The 18543-nt window shown below is 29.7% G+C and overlaps 2 protein-coding genes across 2 annotated transcripts; one reads left to right on the top strand and one right to left on the bottom strand.

Annotated features, from left to right (window-relative positions):
• Positions 1–833: 833 nt before the first annotated feature.
• On the top strand, positions 834–15635 carry LOC106691130 (uncharacterized). The gene is made up of 4 exons (XM_014436800.3): positions 834–979; positions 6168–6264; positions 13952–14044; positions 15396–15635. Exons 1-4 carry the CDS (start codon positions 940–942, stop codon positions 15556–15558), a joined length of 393 nt encoding a protein of 130 aa, XP_014292286.1. The 5' UTR covers positions 834–939; the 3' UTR covers positions 15559–15635.
• Positions 15636–16411: 776 nt separating this feature from the next.
• LOC136795643 (uncharacterized) lies at positions 16412–16939 on the bottom strand. The gene has a single exon (XM_067046883.1). The coding sequence runs from the start codon at positions 16937–16939 to the stop codon at positions 16412–16414; it is 528 nt and encodes a 175-aa protein (XP_066902984.1).
• Between the last annotated feature and the right edge of the window lie 1604 nt (positions 16940–18543).

Raw genomic sequence — 18543 nt, 5'->3', positions numbered from 1 at the left:
CCCTTCTATAATTAGTCAGCTGGTCAATGTCAATTTGTTTTATGAATTTTAGCAAGTCTGTCTTAAATTTAGTAAAAAGTATGTGTTCTGGTTCAGACCAATTTCATTGTTCCAGTATTACATCTTATATTAGCTGACCTCATAGTCGGTCATATTGTTTATATTTATAAAGTATATGTCTGAAGTGGTGCTCTTGTCCATCTTCGTCACACGTCAGTCGTCATAATATTAAATCGTTTCGTAAAGTAATATTTTGTGTTACCATGTTCTGTAAGGAATTGTGTCAATGTGTATTCTGTGCTGTGTATTTGTTTGTGATTATTTATTAGTTATTCGTGGACTGTATTTGTGAAGGCTAGGTGATTTATTGGAAGCATTCCACATTGTGTTCCAGCTAGCAACGAGCTCATTGGTCCTCTTGCTGTAAGAGGGCTTGGTTCCGTTGCTGGCTGCCTCTTTGGCCAACAGGTCAGCTCTTTCATTACCCTCTACGCCCGAGTACCCTTTCACCCATTTTGCCTCCACTGATTTTTTAAAATACAGTAGTTAAAGTATTTTTAGTCTTATTTCCACAGTCAATGGGTTGTGAATGTTTGTGTTATTGAGTGGGTGCAGTACAGAACATTCATGTTTTCTGTATGTAACATAACATACTAAATGTATATATATATAATCATAACATTGTCACAGATTTAATTTAAATCTATAGCTAAAATAGTATTGATACGCTGATTAATAATTATATTTATTTTTTTTAAATATTAAATATTATAAAAAGTATGTAAAACATAAAAAAAAAAAAATTACAAATCTGGAGAGCGAAAGAAAATAGTAAATAACTTAAATTATATAACCATGTGATAGCTTTATAAAGCTTAGATTACATTTAAAGAAAGTTGACATGTGATTTGGACGGGTTTCCACGAAAAGGCTAGGGACATGGCAAGTTACGTTGATTTCTCGTGTAGTCTTGAATCTAGTAAGTATGATTCTGTTTTACTCTAAAATACTATGCAGAATAATTTTTAATCATTGTCAGATAGCATGTGAATTTCAGATGTAATTAATACAACAGTAACTTAAGATTATTTCAACTGAAAATAATACACCATTTTGATTAGGAAGAAGCTGAACAATAAAATGCACAGTTTCCGAAAATGGGAATTATGATTTATCGTCCTTGAAACATATTAGATAAAGATGCTGAACTAAAATTTTAATTTATTATAATATAAACAATAATATAACTTTGCATTGTCACTTTTTTGTTTTATAAAATATCGCAGCTTAGCTTGAAAGTAGCAAATCTGCCGAACATTTTTTTTTGTTTTATTTGATTTACGTATTTGAGTCATACATGCACTTACCCTGTTTTCTACTCAGGTAGCAGCTTATAAGGAATGGTTTATTTTTTAAATAGAAATCTCACAAGTAAGCAATAATACATTCAGTTATAACCTTTAACAAGTGTCATTCGTTAATAATTAATTACCTATGTGATCATATGATATTTGAAATTTAGATAAATGAAGCGTTCCATTACAAAATATGATAACTTAATTTTTTTATGAATCGAAGATATTAGCATAACTGCCTTAAAGATTAATTTCATAAATTGTTAAAATAATATTAAGGAAATTTGTATTATATGTAGATGACCGGCTCTAAAAGAATAACTAAAACACTTTTTTACTATTTATTGATAACCGACATTCTGACCTACAATGCAGGTCTTCATACATGTTGTGATGCAAGGAGTTGTGAACAATGGAAAAAAGGATATGAGTGATTCCAAATTTCAAAATATTTATGAACGCCCAAATCTCTTTGTAAAGTGTTTACATTTTTACTCATCACAAAAGCCCTAATGATCTAAAACATTAAACATATCATTAACCATGTTTTATGACCGAACGCTTCAAATGATTAAGTCAATATCTGTGATATCAGTATCCGGCTTAATAATCTTTTTTTTTAATGTATAATACATAGTCTTATCGAGATTTTATTAACTTTCCATTGAATAGAATAATGCGATGATAAATAATAGTTTTCTTTGTTTCATATTTATAAATACACATACATATTTATACCAGAGTTCTCCTTACTTTCTTTTTTAATTTGTATTTTATCAATTGAGAATATATAAATTAACAATTAACTTGCATATCTCGTCAAGGATGAAACAAACAGAGAGTTTAGACCGTTACACACGCATACTTCCACATGATTTTGTTACAATGTCTAATTGCATGTGAATGGAGTGGGCGTGAGAAGTTGATGGAATAGATAATGGACAATAATCAATAAAAAGGCAAACATCGCTAAACCAAATAGTAAGCGTCCAGTAAGTGAACATAGATTGCCTCCGGAGAGGCTGGTAAAGACTGTTAGTTTTATCGGCATGGAACCTTTGGGTTCACTAAGCCTCTATATACAGGATAATGGCATATTTTCTATCTTCTGCCTAATGTGTGTTATCAGCATAATTAATAGAAACTTATTTAAGTCTCTCCTGTTAGATCTAATCTCAAATTTATCAAGACTTTTAGAATTTTAATTTCTGAATACTACTATTGAATACATTATCTATTAAATTTTGGACCTAAGTTAAACGAAATATTCGGATGTAATGCCAATATTAGCTGATCTAATAGCGAAATGTGAAGTAAAAGTAAATTTCACAATCAATCAAATTAATAAAATAAGACACATATTTTAGGATGTGTCTCTTTTATTTTGAATGAGCAATCTGTTATTGACCTGCATGTTGTAAAACTTTAATTTTCTTTCCGGAAGATTTCATGTCTTTCTGCCACAACTTATTTGGGAGGAAGAACCAAAATCTAAAATTTTCCCAAAACGTGGACCGCATTTTCCAAACTACCACAGATGTGAGGAGTATTTCCTGAAATGTACATTTTTGGAAAATTGGCCCTTTTAAAACGTGTTTTTTAACAATTTTGAGTATAATAATCTCTAACTATAATTTTTACAAGTAGGTTCTCAAATTTTTAGTGTTTTTCGAATTATTAGGAAGGGTAATAACCTTTCCTTCTCCGACGTCTCTACTCAGCAATCAACATCAGTTCTACATCTGAAAAGTACATTTTGCACGGAAATATCAAATTATTTTGGGTAAGAAAGCTATGTCTGAAATGTTTTTGAATCATATAGCTTCTTGTCACTGATTCATTGAGCTTTCGCTGCAAATTAAATTCGTTCATTATTGATAGGTTTTAATTAATTTAGACAGAAATGAACAAAATGAATTTTAGAGTGGAGCTTATCAACCATTATTCTTATACGGTGTAATCTGTTTATATATTAATTGATTATTTTTCAAATAACGAATGGACATAAAAACTATATGAACTTATTTTAATATTCTAATAACATTTCTCTAGTCATGACAACAGCCTCGAGACCACACCATCTCCACTAGTGTCACAACATTCCATGAGTAGGGTCAGAGAACTATCAGTACACACTGATGGTCTACTGATGTCATTGGTATTCAGCAAGCCTCTGTCAGGATCCTAGTTCAAGGGTGTGCTAGAGAGGACGGAAGGAGTTAGTAGTTTATCCAGGCTCTGTGGAATCCCAAGGACATTTTTGAGGATGTATTATGGCAACTCTGTCGAATGATTTTTATTTAATCTGTGCGAATATCCGGAAGAGGTTAATAAAAAAATTTCTTAAAAGAGTTAGGTATAGATGAAAAATGTGGTAGGCATCAAAAATAAATTTCCTTTAACAAATCAACCAATTTATATATAATGATTTTAAAAGTATTTTTATTATGTAAACAATTAAATTGTATATCAAATGTTAAAGATGAAATGTGATCCATTAAATCATACCTATTTTATCACATCAAACTAAAGCTTTGTAAAATCATAGTACATCGAAATTAAGGTTTTTGTTCAGGTTTCATTATTGAGAGAGTTTACCTCAATACATTTAGAAAAAAGACATCTATACAGTTAAACTGGAAGAAAAAGAACTATGAATTGTCACTCAATGATTTATTATTTTCAACGAGTTAGATACATACAATTTAAAAAAAGTCACAGAAGTATGGAAGAATAGATAGGCCATAATTTCAAAACAAAGTATCAGATGAAGTGTCGAGAATCGTTACAAAAGTCCAGTTGGTATTTTTACCTGGGAAGTAAACATATATTTACGTATATAAAAAGGATATTTGTGGAGGTGCTGATTATAAATTTAAACATCCTGAGCTCCGACTTTTACCACAAATATTAAGAAAATCGCAAAATACATCACATCAATTTTATCCATTTTTCTCCGATTGCAAGAAAACCATTCATTTGTTTAGCGAAACGAAAATAGGCAAGTCCCTAGATTTTTCACTATATAATACTTTTATCTGGGACATTCTTTTAAACTTAATTTATGGCTTCTGCAATTTTTAAGCATAGAAACTGAAATTTTGAATGGTGAGGGGTTTATATATTTTATTCTTTGTCGACTATGGTCGGTATATTAAGAAGAATAAATCAACTAACATTAGATGTATCTAAAATGTTGTAAATACAGGATAAATAATGCAAATTGAATAGTTAAGAAGGGTTTAATGTTTAAAAAATAAATAATATTTATTATCAAATCCGGATTAATTGAAACTGTGTCGTACGATGGATGTAAAAATGGCTGCTTTCCTTCATCAACCATTTGGCAAGGAGACGAGGAGTAAGCTGTTCATTCATGAATGACTAATTCCAGACGATGGATGATGACGCTTGGAGGGTTTCTTATTTAAAGAACATCGATTCAGGAAGAGGATACATCAATGTATCAAGGGTTCAATGGCTTACTAGCAAGTAGAAACATGTTCGAACATAATATAAAATATATAATGGGTGTTCCATTAGAAAATGTTAGTAATAGAGTGAGGGATGGTTTATGAAAATCATGGTTCAAAGCATGCATCCTTATCTTTCTATTTGAATAAGTTGTCAAATATGTCCATTTAAAGGGGTTTCAAAGAAACCTACGTTTTTTCATAATAATTCAAATTTGTTAATTTTAATTAAACAATTCTCAACTTTTGTCACCATGTTGGGAATCTACAATTAATTGCAGACGATATTGCATATTTCCAATTTTAAGTAGCTTTTTGTTTTAACTTAATTAAAATTTTTTTATTCTTAATTTAAAACAAATTTGATCCTTCTTTTCTCTCAACTTTATTCTTTACAACTTTTCCAGCGTTTCGACCCTCAGGTCATTCTCAAGGATACCTACAAAAAGTTTTTTTATTTTTATATAACAATTTCATTATTTCCTTCAAACTACACACTGATTTATTTGGCCCTACCTTCATATGTACCTGGTATATGTATGTTTAAGAAAATACACATAATATAAGAATAAATTAATCATGGATTTTAAATATATTAAAAAATGTTTGTGTTATAAGCAGAATAATTAGCAATAAATGTTAATTAAATTATTTTAAAAATGTAAATTAATGATAAAAAAAAATAATGTTATATGATAAGGTGATAACAGAGTCCTAACCTGTTGAAGGTAAGTTCTGTTTTATGTTGCAAATGTGAATGAAGAAAGGAAGAAAAGTGTTTTATAAAAGGTTTATTAAATCTAGGAAAAAATTATTTAGAAAAGGTTATGTAAGTAGGAAATCTTTTATAATGTTACTATGATATTATTTTAATGATTAATTTATTTAAAGATGGGACAAAGGGAATTTGCCTGCATTTTTAAGATTTGAAAAAAGAAATGACATCAATATGAAGGTAAGGCCAAAGAAATCAGTGTGTAGTTTAAAGGAAATAATGAAATTGTTAAGTAAAAATCAAAAAACTTTTTGTAGGTATCCTTGAGAATGACCTGAGGGTCGAAACGTTGGAAAAGGTGTAAAGAATAAAGTTGAGAGAAAAAAAGGATCAAATTTGTTTTAAATTAAGAATAAACTAAACCACTCTCAAACAAGAATAAATAAAATTAATCTAAGATTTTTTTATTATTTTACTTTTTTTGTTCTCGTATTTTCTATTCCATCAGAAGAACTTTGTCACGATTGCAAATAATTTAATGAAACTCCTGTAAATTTTTTATTAATTTTAATTTAAATTAAAATAATAATTAATCATAAAACTCTTAATTTATAACTGTTAAAGAGAATATATCGCGGCTGGTTGACCTACCCCTCTACAGGAGCAGAGATGAACGCCCAGTCATGTCAGAAATCAACTGTGGGCCTCCCAACCCTGAAGTGTAAGCATTGTGTTGTATTAAACATTATATTATATGATATTTTGTAATAATATAAAATAGAGAAAATTATACGCCTTTATTGGACGTTGTCTGGTTCGTTATTCGTGAAAAAGCAATTGGGGCAGAAAATAAATAGTAAATTTAAAATATCAGAAATGATAATCAAGCACCTCACTCAGCAGGAGATAAGAATGTATTATGTTTTCTATTTAAAATTGAACAATAATCTTTAAAACTGCTACTCTATTTTTACACATTAAATATATTATTTATTATAAGCCATGAATTATATTGTCTCGATTATTTTTTTTAATAAAATACAAATACAAATGTCCAAGTTAAAAAAATCATAATATCTCTAATCAAACTGAAGAGCTAATTTAGTAAAGAAAGGAACATCAATATTTTTTAATTAAGACTAGGTAAAAATTAAAATGTAATATAAAACTTAATATATAATTGGTATATACATAAAAGTTCAACAGTAACAAAATTAAACTTCATGTTAACAGAATCTGCAAGAAAGTAATTTCGGTTTGCACCAGTAGACAGCGTTATAATCGTTTTGTTATTCTTTTGTCAATGTTCGATATGTTTTCTTTAAATTTGATGGTTGATACCTTTAGGTTGCTAAGGAAACAAATCCATTGTAATTTTCTTTACAGCTGTCGGTTAATGGTGAGTTTTAATGAAGTTAAAAAATAAGTAGTTTGACAAAATTTACTTTTTTATCTCCATAAAAGCATAAAAGTGACTGAGACTCACAAAGAGGTATCTGGATTTTATGATAATTCTTGTTTATCAGAACATTGCTTTAAAAATATTTGTTCGAGTGATTATTATCAGAAAGATGACCAACAAGATATGTGTAAACTAGTTCCCATCATCACCACAACTATTTTAGAAACATATTGACAGCTTATGACACCGTGAGCTGTTTGTAGCCGAGGGAGTTGGAGCGCCAGGTTCAACTACCCCGTGATTGCAGCGGCGCTGAATTGAATCTGGTTTTGGGGACCTATTGATTCTGCGGCGGTCCCACGAAATGAAAATTAATTATTATTATTTGACTACAAATATATAAATGTAATATATTTCTGTATTACATTAGTTAAAGGGTAGATAAAAATCATTTACCTAAGACATTTAGTTATATTATATATAAGTAATATCTGCCTATTACCTAAAAATATTTTCTCAAATCGTGTATAATAATATATAATAACAAAACACATATATTTATAAAGATTATAACTCTATTAAAAATTAATGTAGAAATTTAAAAAAAAGAGAAATTCATTTTTAAGTCTCCGCTCCCTCAAGTTGGCTTGTAAGAAAATCCAGCCCTATCGAAAAATGGTATTGTGAGTCTGAAGTTTAATTATTTCCGTAAGGCATAGTACTTATCGACCAATACTCCATTTTTACAATTAGACCTTATCTTTTTTGCATCTCAGAAGTAATTAATCTTTATCTAATATGTAAAGGGGAGAATCTAGACCCTTTCTTTTCAGCTTAGAAAGGGGTTCTTTGGGAATTAATTAAAAAAAAAAAGTACGATTATGTTTCCGTGATTACCCTCCACAAACGCACAGAAATTAAGAAAAACGTCAGTCTGTTTTTCTTAATCTGTGCTTTTGTTATTTGATCCCGAAGAATAGTTTGAAAAGCAATTATTGCTCTGCTATTTACAAAAGAGAATCAGACTGATCCAGCTGCTTTGTTACTCATATTTCTAATTATTTTGAAAACTAAGTCATGTTAATTACACCTATTTTACCTCCAACAGAATTAACTAAATGAATTAATAAAAAAAATAAATAAAAAATAAAAGATTCATGGCTAACATGCACACATCAAAGCTGATTCAATAACAAGGGGTTCTTCATGAAGTATTTTCATTTAATTTGATGATACTTAATTTATTTCGTACTTAACCTGTGATATCTCGTGACTAAAAAAAATAAGTAAAATAATGCGACTTTAATAAATTTAGAAACATTTTCGTTTCAGCCATCATCATTTTGTAGGATATACACATAATGTTTTCTGATTTCGATAATTTTTTCAAGTTGTCTCAGTAATCAAGTATTAATTTATATTTTTAGCTATCACAACTTTTAAACTTTTTAGATTATCTAAAAACAATAGTGTTATAGAAGGAAATATTTTTACATCATATTATGTAATTTGAAAATAATAAACTTTGTAATTTTTAGAGGGGTCAAAGCATCTAATACTTCACTTCTTGCTTTTCTTCATTAAGGACAACATGAAAGATATTTTGGAAATTTACGGATTTTTTTTCTGGACATCATTTAAGCTTCAAACTCTAAACGATTTATGAGGGCAATATGTTTTTTTCTTTTTAATGTACCAAGCGATTTTTTTATTAGAAAATACTAAATTATATTTGAATTGAATGTGCAGTTGTTTATTTTAAAACAAAAAAAAATAAAAATATTTTGATATTAAAGTAAATGAAAGGGTCCGGGGTTCCTAGTTATTACAATATGTATCATCGTTGTATTTAATTATGTTTGTTTTTCAATTGTCAGCTGAAGTGTGCTTCCCATTTTTTACCAAACAAAGTAAATTATATAAATATTATCTTTTTTTATTTGTTTGCAGTGATTAAAATTGTCCAGAAGATTCAATTTTTTTTTTTTAACATTTAGTTAATTTGATATAATTTTATTAATTGAATATAAATACTAATGCTGTTTATTATTTTGTTTATTATGATTTAGTTTTTAACTATTGTTTCTAGCCTTTTATATTGTTACTATCGTTTATATTTTTGATAATTTAGATTTCACTATAAAAAAGAAAAATAATACTTTTAATAAAAAAAAAAACAAACATATTAACAATGTTTATGTTTGGAGATTGGCTCTATTTGTGTAGGTTTATTCCCTAAAAGCCAATATTATATAAATAAATAAACACTAGTTTTTCACCAGCAGTTAAGAACTATTAAACGATTACAGATATATTTCACATCACCATTGGCTGTTTAAGGACCAGCAAATACTTACTGTTTCAGCGGTTGTAAATTGTAATGAGGCTTGTGTAAGGCATGTTATGAGTCACACTTTATCTTTCTCGTGAATCAGCCGACTGTAAAAAGGAGCTACAGTGTACTGCACGCGGGTACCGAACAGCAGTAAACGCTTGCTGACCATACCACCTCCTATTATATCAATTATCGAGATAGAGCCCTATCCCAACATTGATTCCTCTATGAAACTGCTTTAAGGAGGGGGGGGGGAACATAAACTGTTATGATGAAAAAAAAATGGTTGTCTCCCCGGAAACAGATTAATTAGTATGTTGCACACTGTAGCAATATAATATAGCGCAGCACTAATTCTAAGTAAATAAAGCATCTCTCTCACTCAGAGAACAATTCTATAATATTGTTGCTATGCTTCATGAACTAGCTTTCATTAATGACTTACCCGTGTCAAAAATGTATTTACATGCTTGTTTCATACACAAATAAATGCCCAATTCAATTTGGTCGACTTTTCGAAGTTTTTTTGCAACGGCAACCTTACTGGGTTAAATGAAAAATTCACAGCGCCCTTGTCGAGCTAATAAAAAATATAAAACTGTCTCAACAATTATCCTAAGAGTTGTTGAGTATGTATGGAAATAAGAAAAAAACAGTGCAAAGTAAATTTTAGTATATTTGACTTTTTTTGGGAGGAATATTTTGAGAAAGAGGCCTAATCTTGAGGCACGCACTTTGCGAACCGCTGATTAATACAATAAAATCCGTAAAATTACATTTATGTTGAGTAAAAACAAAACCACCAATCTATAAAAAAAAATTAACACAATGGGTCTTCAGCAGAATTATCTGTTTAAAGATAATCAAGACCCATTACACTGCACCATAGCTAACATTATGGGAATTTAGATGGTTCTTTTTATTTCTTTATTTAATACCAGATCGGCCTGGGGGACCTAACATGGTTAATGTAACAGGTACTTTTTTTTTAACAATTGGTTATAAGAGTGGGGGGGGAGGATTATAGTCTCATACTCAAGACACCCCTAACTACATACAATGTTATAAATTAAAAAAAAATGAGATAAAATGAGTAGATTAAAATAATAACTCTAAATAAAAGATGAAAGTAAAGTTAATAACAAAAATAATGACACTTTAAGATAAAACAAATTAAGATAAAATGAAATTTTAGAGTGACAATAACAGAACTGATAAATATAGGGCTTATAACAGATGTCCTGCAGCAGCCTGAGCTTCAGTCTTCGGGTTGTGGTTGGGTTTCCCAAGTTGTAATGCTCCTTTAACTAATCCTGCTGTTTCTTACAAACCACAAACCAAGCAGTATCGACAGCAATTCTTACGACTTTATTTTGAAAAGATTGTAATTTTTTCCTTTTCATAAAAGATGCCGCTGCCCATACTTTACAGCCATACATCAGCAGTGGTCTGAGAACAGTAAATGATTCTTATTTTTTTTTGGTAGAGAATTTGATTACCATTAAAATATTCCATGGGAGATACGTTTACTTCCCGAGATATTAAAAAAATAATATATTTAAACTATTCCATATGGCAAGCCAACAGCCTTTAAATTTACCTTCATAGGCATTACCTAGATTGGAGCCAAAAAAAAGGTATTCGTTTTAGTTGAAAGATTGAATGTTAATGATGAAAGTTTTTATTATTCCAAGTAAAGATAGTCTTTTCTCTAAATGAAAGCAGATACTCTAAAAATGTTGGCCAATTGAAATTTAGGAAATTTGATTATTTTCTAAAACCGATACCTTTATTTTTTGTTAGAACATGATTCAATTTTCACCAATACTGCACAGCAATTTTATTCTACAAAATTCTCAAGTTTCTCTCACATTCCATTCAGTGGATAACAACTTGAAAGTAACACATTTATGACAAAACTAAATTACTATCACATTTTAATAGAGCATGGTTGGCTAAAATTGAGCCCTTTTATCTTAATGAATCTCAACAAAAATCTTTTTTATTAGTTCATGTTTTTTTTTCAAATAATCAAAAATCCATGATATGTGATATTATCTTGTGAATAATCATGAAAACAGTTACTTCATAATAAGATAGTCATCAATTAAAAATTTATAGCGCATATAACTTCAATATGTTCTTATCTTCAAAATTAGCACTAAAAGAATTATTAACGCGCAATAGTTCTCGAGATAGTTTTAATTAATTATTAAAGTTTTAGTTAGTACTAAATTAGCATTTGAGAAAATATTTTGGAAAATATCTTGGAACTTGTTACTGCTACAAAGATAATCATTATAAACTTCTATATACTCCATTGAACTAGTCTTACTAGTAGACATCTATTTGTCAAATAGTTCCACAGATAAAGTTTTAAAAGACAAAACAAAACTGTTGAATTTAATTATTATTGGAATGAACAGCTATAATCTTCCGGGAGAGGTATAGCTCATGAATTATTCTTAAAACAATGTATTTCTTATCTTTTTTTTTGTAAATAATTTTTAATCACCCAGATTAGGTATTTTTTCAAACGCACCCTTACTGCAAATGAACACCCAAAGAACAATAACTTTTTATAATGTCATTCTCATGGAGACATTACATCCACGTACCTCTGGATTTTTTCATTATACGGCTACTGCACAGTTCTATTAGTTTATAAAAAAATCATCAGGGACTTGAAGATATTTAGGACACTCGAAAAAAATAAACCCTTTAGTTGTTTATAGTACTATTATGAGTGCCTGACGAAAAACTGCATTTTATTTATTTTTAAGAAAAGTGCGAATCCTAATTCATATTATATTAGTAAATTATAGGATTGAAATTAATTATTATATTATTTATAAATTAATAACATTTTAGTGAATCATAATGTTAGGTCAATTTAAACCTTCTTTCGGACCATGATTTATTGATGATTCACATTATAGTAATTTATTATAAGATTGCAATTTAATATAATAATGCGAGATGATTAATTATTTCAAATAAACAATTAAAGACTGTTTGAATAATTCATTAAAAAGTAGTATATTGGAATAAGGTTATGACAGCAAAAGTATCCGAACCCACAACGTAATTTAGACCATAATTCCATTTTATCGCGACAGCAAAAAGAATCATTTAAACAGGCCAAATGTTTTTATCTACCGAAGTATTTTAAAATATGAAATTAGGTTTGCAAAGGCATTATAAGGGGCACTCTATATATTTATTGTTTTTCATGGTTTTGTAGGTTTAGTCCTCTTTTACCTTATATAGGTAATTAGGAACTTTCAGTTTCTTACAACTTTTGATTTTTGAGAATCTATATTCACAAAAATTCAAACTATTTTTGCGAGACTGTTTTTTCAACATAGAAGGCCACAAATTTTTCGGTTGGAAAATCGGATTCGAAATTTTTCGCAGTGCTAAATTTCATATAGATAATCATACTTATTACAATAGTTAACCACATAAAAGAAGATTTAAGTACGTAGAATCATTTAGAGAAAATTATTCAATTATCTATAGGCATTCATGCTTCTAAAAATATTTACCGCCGGGCCGAGGAAAAATTATCAGAATAATGATAATAATGAAAGTGAAAAAATATTAATAGCACGAAGACAGACAGAACGAGAAGCCGCAGACAAAATATTCGTTATCTCGGGAGCCGGGAGTTACAGGAAGGCAGCTCCCACTCACTGTCTAGGCCGTGGCTCATCAACCGAAAAGAAGCGGGACTTACACACCGGGGATCGCTTATACCACCGAGTCACGTGAGATTGCTATCGCATTACATGTCTTAACCTCATTAGACCTCACCGCTATCAACGATGATTCGGATAACTAATAACATTTGTCTTACTCACTACAACTCTGCTAATTATTTACATATAATTTGCTCAAAAACACTGCTTATCACTTTTCATCATATATTAATTGAATTTTGTGCTTATCTAAAAGAATTATTTCTTAATGTTTTTAGTCAATATTTAATTGCGTGACTAAAATTGAACAATAATTGTCAGAAAAAATTTTTGTTACACTGAAGTAACTGGTGAATCCCTTTAAAAGTTTCTAATAAGTTAGGTATGCCGATTTATCTGATTTCTTAAGATTTTTAACATTTTACGATTCTTAAGTTATTTTTTGGATGGTTATTACTCGAAAATTCCATCGATTTTAAGATTTTTCAATTAAATTTATTAAGTAGTTTTCAAATTCTACTTCTTTCAAAACGTTTAATAGACTCTAATATGTTTCGATTCGTGAAGGCACATGTCAAAATTAACGACATTTTCGTTTTCTGCGACTTCAAAAACATATTGAGTGACCATAGAATGAATGAAATCAGTTACGTTTTTTCAGCATCAAACTATTTTCATTTCCTCTGTACCGGGAAACATAAAATGACACCGTTATCATGCCGGAGGTGACTTTATCTTATGTTTTCAAATATAATAAAAATGTTATTGAAAGAAAAGATACAATTCCTTTATTTAACTTATGGAAAATAATAGAATCAAGTATTTTGTGCTTGGTAGACATTATTATTTCCAACTATAATAATTTTATTTCTTTTATTATTATTTATTTATTATTTTATTGGGCTTAAGTTTTGAGATTTTTTTCTCAATAGTAAAATATTTGTAATAGAGAAACCTATCTGAATTTCAGAATGCACGACTCAGAAGAATCGTCTACAGAACACAACCAGATCAAGAAGAGTGTATCCTGCAATTCACTATCGAGACATCATTACAACGTCAGGTCTGCCTTACTTAATACTTATCCGTTTTAAATGAAAATATATACACGTCAGTTTAATGCCATTCAAGAGCTTATTCTGAATTAAGTGAGACCAGATATTTTCAAATAAATAAAAATAGAAAGCAGAACATAAAAAGATTATTATTAGATGGAAGAAGTATGATGATCAACTCGGTAACATATATGATTAATAGATTAATTTATATTTGAATAATTTGTATAAATTACCTTAATAGGTACTATAATAACTCTCTAATAATTACTGTTATGAAGAATTCTTTATGTAATAAAGAATATTTCGATGAAAATTGCTCTCTGTTAAAAATACTCCGTTTCAGAGCGAAAGGAATTTGTGTAAGCTAACAAATCTGATTGGATTCTTAATAGAAGTAAATAAAAGGATAAGAACTGTTTATTGCTTAAGGCGGGTTCACAGGAATCTTAAGAACTGTTTGAACTGTGTGAAGAGCTTCTTTCAATTGATTAAATCAAGGGGGTTGCAACGAAGTGCTAACATTATGTTCATCAACAACGAATGTATCCATAATCTTCTTATGCGAACTGTAAAAACAAGTTACCACTAATTGTGAGTTAACCAAGAAGTAATAGTAAGCTAATGTCTTTCGGTGGAACTTTATGTAAAACTGCTTGTAAAAGAAAATGATATTAAGTTTAACGCTAAAAGGGAGTGCTTAGGCATAATTTGGTAAATTTTTCGCCCGTCATATATATATAGAATTATAGTCCTCAATAACTCCTAAAGTGTCATTAGGAGCTCAACTATGTAAATTAGTAGAATTTAAACGATTACTATGCGAACATTTTGGTATATAACAAATAGTGTATAGAGGTATATATTACTTTAGATTTTGAAAGAAACCCTATTTTTACCCAATTGGGACGTCGAGTTCCACTATGGTGCGTTAAGGTCTTAACCTATAAATTCATTTACAATAAATAAATTTCAAAAATTGTTTTTAAAAACGAAAAAAAATGATATTTGGAATATCTTTCAAAAATAAAAGAAGCCATATAAATATAACATGAAATTCATAGTTGTTGTAATATTGTCTCAAGGAATAGTATTTTTTTGAAATACAAATGTTTAAACCAAAAATTTTTGTGTAAAATTGAATAAATATGTAAGAAATTTTTGTGAAATTTGACTTATAGTTTCCTGAAAAGAAAATATATTTATAATTAGAAAAACATTATTCTTGCTTACAACTAATTCAGGACGATAGTAAATAAATAGACATAAGTTCTTCTTAAATAATTTGTGATGAATTTCTATAGTGTACTTGAATGAAATTAGCAACAATACAAAAAAATTATTTTATTTGTTTCAAAGGCTCAAAACATTCTCCCCGTTCGAAGGCACAACAAACCGCCCATACGAAACCTATCACGCATCCAATACCTTGATGGATCCCCTACTAGTGCAAAAGCAAAAGAAGAAGAAAGGTTTCCTCAGAAATTTGTTCAAGAAAAAGAAATTGGAGGCACGATCATGAAAATCACTACAATTAAAAAAGTTTAAACAACTATAAACCTTTTTTGTTTAAACAAATAAAAATATTATTCAAATTAATTTTTTTTCATTAATAATTATTATTTTACATAGGGAGATGGAAAAAAAAAAGTATTAGTGTGAAGTCGTAAGAAAGTATTTATTATTGCAACTGTGGACACTTGTAGTGATATGAAAAACCAACTTGGAGTAATGTACTATCTATAATGGTCATAATTAGACTGTTGATATGAGATGTTCTGTCTCTGGTCTGGATTTATGAGTTCCTTTTCTACACTGATGCTGCCTGAATTGGCAAAAGGTTGGAGGTTGATCATTCAATGCTATTTGAGAGGTTTAAAAGGAGGCCATGGTTTGCAATTGTACAATATCCTAAAATATAAAATAAGTATCAGACTTAGAGGGTCTACTTCCCAGAATAAAATTATTTTTTCAAATTTTATTTTATATATTTTACTCATGGTTGCTTTTTCGAGAAGGGTATAAAAACAAATTATTCGTTCACTACAACAAGCGTTATTATGAGAACTTTTTTTATACATTTGCCAGTATACATTTTTATTTTTCTCTGTTTCAAAGTATTGGGGTGCTTTTATTATACTATTCGAAAGAAATAATATAAAAGCGATTTATTACTATTAATTTAAAGATAAATTTATTATTATTATGGGTCGGTTGTTCTCGCTATTGCGGGTTGAGTATCTGAGGTGGGAGACCTAGACAGCCCAACCACCTTCATATTTTTGTTGATTTATTTATTTTTCAAATATTTAAAACTTTTCGCACTATACGTACAGTGTCTAAGAGAACTGACTGTTGAGCCTCTCTTAGCACGTCTATAGGCACCCTAGATCATTTATGCCTGCCACTGTTGATTTTGGTATGAGACCATTCGTTGATATTATGAATGGAGTAGTGGTAACATCTTCCAATTTATATATTTCTTTCAATTCTATCGCCAATTCCCGGTAATTCCTCAGTTTTTCTCCCTCATTGGAGCTTATATTATTCTCGTTGGGAATCCCAATATCAATAAGTTCCACTTTCTTTTTCCTTAGGTCTATAAGAAGGATGTCTGGCTTATTATGGCGTACTGTATGGTCTGTAATAATTGATTCATCCCAATATAGCCTATTTGGGTGGTATTTGTAATAAGGGCTCTTATCTTCAATTAGGTTGAACTTCACAGCCAGAGCCTGATGCAAAATTTTGGCCACATTTTTGTGCCTCTGCAGATATTCAGTACCAGCCAGTACTCCACATCCACCCGTGATATGTTGGATTGATTCGAGCGTTACTGAGCATGATCTACACTTATCCGGAGTTGTTGCGTCTTTTAAAACATGCTTTCTATATGATCTCATGGTAATCACTTGATCTTGAATAGAACCACAAATCCCTCTGTCTCAGAGAATAGCCTTCCAGCTTTTAACCATTCAACTGATCTCTCATTGTCTATGGAGGCTTCGTTCAGTTGGCTATAGAATCTCCCATGCAGAGACTTGCTTTTCCATTCTGCCAGTCGTTCATTTTGTGAAACGATTGTTGATTCAACACCTTTGCTCAGATTAAGTGCAGTTAAACCAGAGTCCATCCTTGTGATGGTGAGATAAACCCATGTTGTTTTTGCGAGGAAATATTGGGGCCTCTTCCTGTTTGCGGCAAGATTCTTCAATATTTATCAAACCACGTCCTCCTTCTTTCCTAGGTAAGTATAGACGAGCTTGGGCTAGAAGATATTGGGCGGTGGGTCCGTTCTTGTGTGAGAGTCATTCGTACAAGGCGATTCATTTCCTGTAGGCTGGTGTTCGACCATTGTACTATGCCGAAGTTATAACTTAGAGCAGGTATAGCCCAGGTGTTGATGGCCTTGATTTTTTGCTTCCCAGTTAGATAGGTTTTGAGCACTTTTCGTAGCCTAATTTTGAGCATTGTTAAAAATACTTGTTGCATATCTTTTCGGAATATTTTGAGTTGCTGTTGCATGTCCAAATATTTATATAATTTATTTACTTCAAGTTCCTTTATGTGCTCTTCTTCATTAACCAGAATGTTTTGTTTACTAATCACTTTCCCCTTGGTTACATGGAGCACTGCACATTTATCAATGCCAAATGACACTCTTAGGTCTCTTGTAAAACATGAAACAGCTTCAACCATATTTTGTAGTTGTTCCATATTATTATTATAACAATGTAGCCTTGATTCTCTTTCTATAACCTTACTCTCGCATTTCTTACTTTCTTCATTCCCCTTTCTCCAAATATTTCTTCTTATCCCTTGTTCTTTCCTTTTACAACATTGTTTTTTTATAGCCCTGATGAAGACCTGATAATCAGGTCGAAACGTCGGCTCAAATAAATAATTAGTTTATTTATTTGTGTTTTTTCTGCTGACCGCACCCCATCTTATCCTATTATAATAAAAGCGATTAATTTTTTAAAAACTAATAATGTATTATAGGCAAGTACCTTCTAATTTAAGTTCGCAATTCTGAAGGACCACATAACAATCATATAAAAAAAAATATATAGGATAATTTTATATGCCGGAATTTGCCAGCTCGATATTCCAAAATAGCGATATTATAACTTTGATAATCTTTTATTAGACCGAAAGCCTAGAAGGAGAAAAATTGTAAAAAGATAAAAAACCATTAGTCTAATTTGATACTAAAATTGTGGTTGATTTTAAAAAAGTTTTCGTTCTGTTGAATTTACAAGAGATTTAGATTCTGAATATAGCTATTGTATAATTCATAGAATACAATAAAATATTGTTTTAGTAAAACTTTTCATTATTAAACCACTGTTACATTTGTATTGATACAAAAGTAATATTGATTAATACAAAATGTATTGATGAAAATGTCTAATTGAAAATAACTAGTAATTAATTATTGCCATTATCACCGTTAGTTTATTACAAAGTAACTGGCTGGATTCTCATTTTATAATGATTGTAGAAA

This window comes from Halyomorpha halys, unplaced genomic scaffold (assembly GCF_000696795.3).
Source record: "Halyomorpha halys isolate HHAL.00 unplaced genomic scaffold, Hhal_1.1 Scaffold2095.1, whole genome shotgun sequence".
Classification (NCBI taxonomy): Eukaryota; Metazoa; Arthropoda; class Insecta; order Hemiptera; family Pentatomidae; genus Halyomorpha; species Halyomorpha halys.
Note: the sequence above shows the minus strand (reverse complement) of the source record. Positions and strands in the feature narration are given on the sequence as shown.

Bases quoted from the DNA above. Each gene is read 5' to 3' on its own strand.
- LOC106691130 (XM_014436800.3), top strand. From the start codon at position 940: ATGGCAAGTTACGTTGATTTCTCGTGTAGTCTTGAATCTA. The intron at 980-6,167 runs GTAAGTATGATT...TAACTGTTAAAG, and splicing joins CTCGTGTAGTCTTGAATCTA to AGAATATATCGCGGCTGGTT. The intron at 14,045-15,395 runs GTCTGCCTTACT...TTTGTTTCAAAG, and splicing joins AGACATCATTACAACGTCAG to GCTCAAAACATTCTCCCCGT.
- LOC136795643 (XM_067046883.1), bottom strand. From the start codon at position 16,939: ATGAGATCATATAGAAAGCATGTTTTAAAAGACGCAACAACTCCGGAT.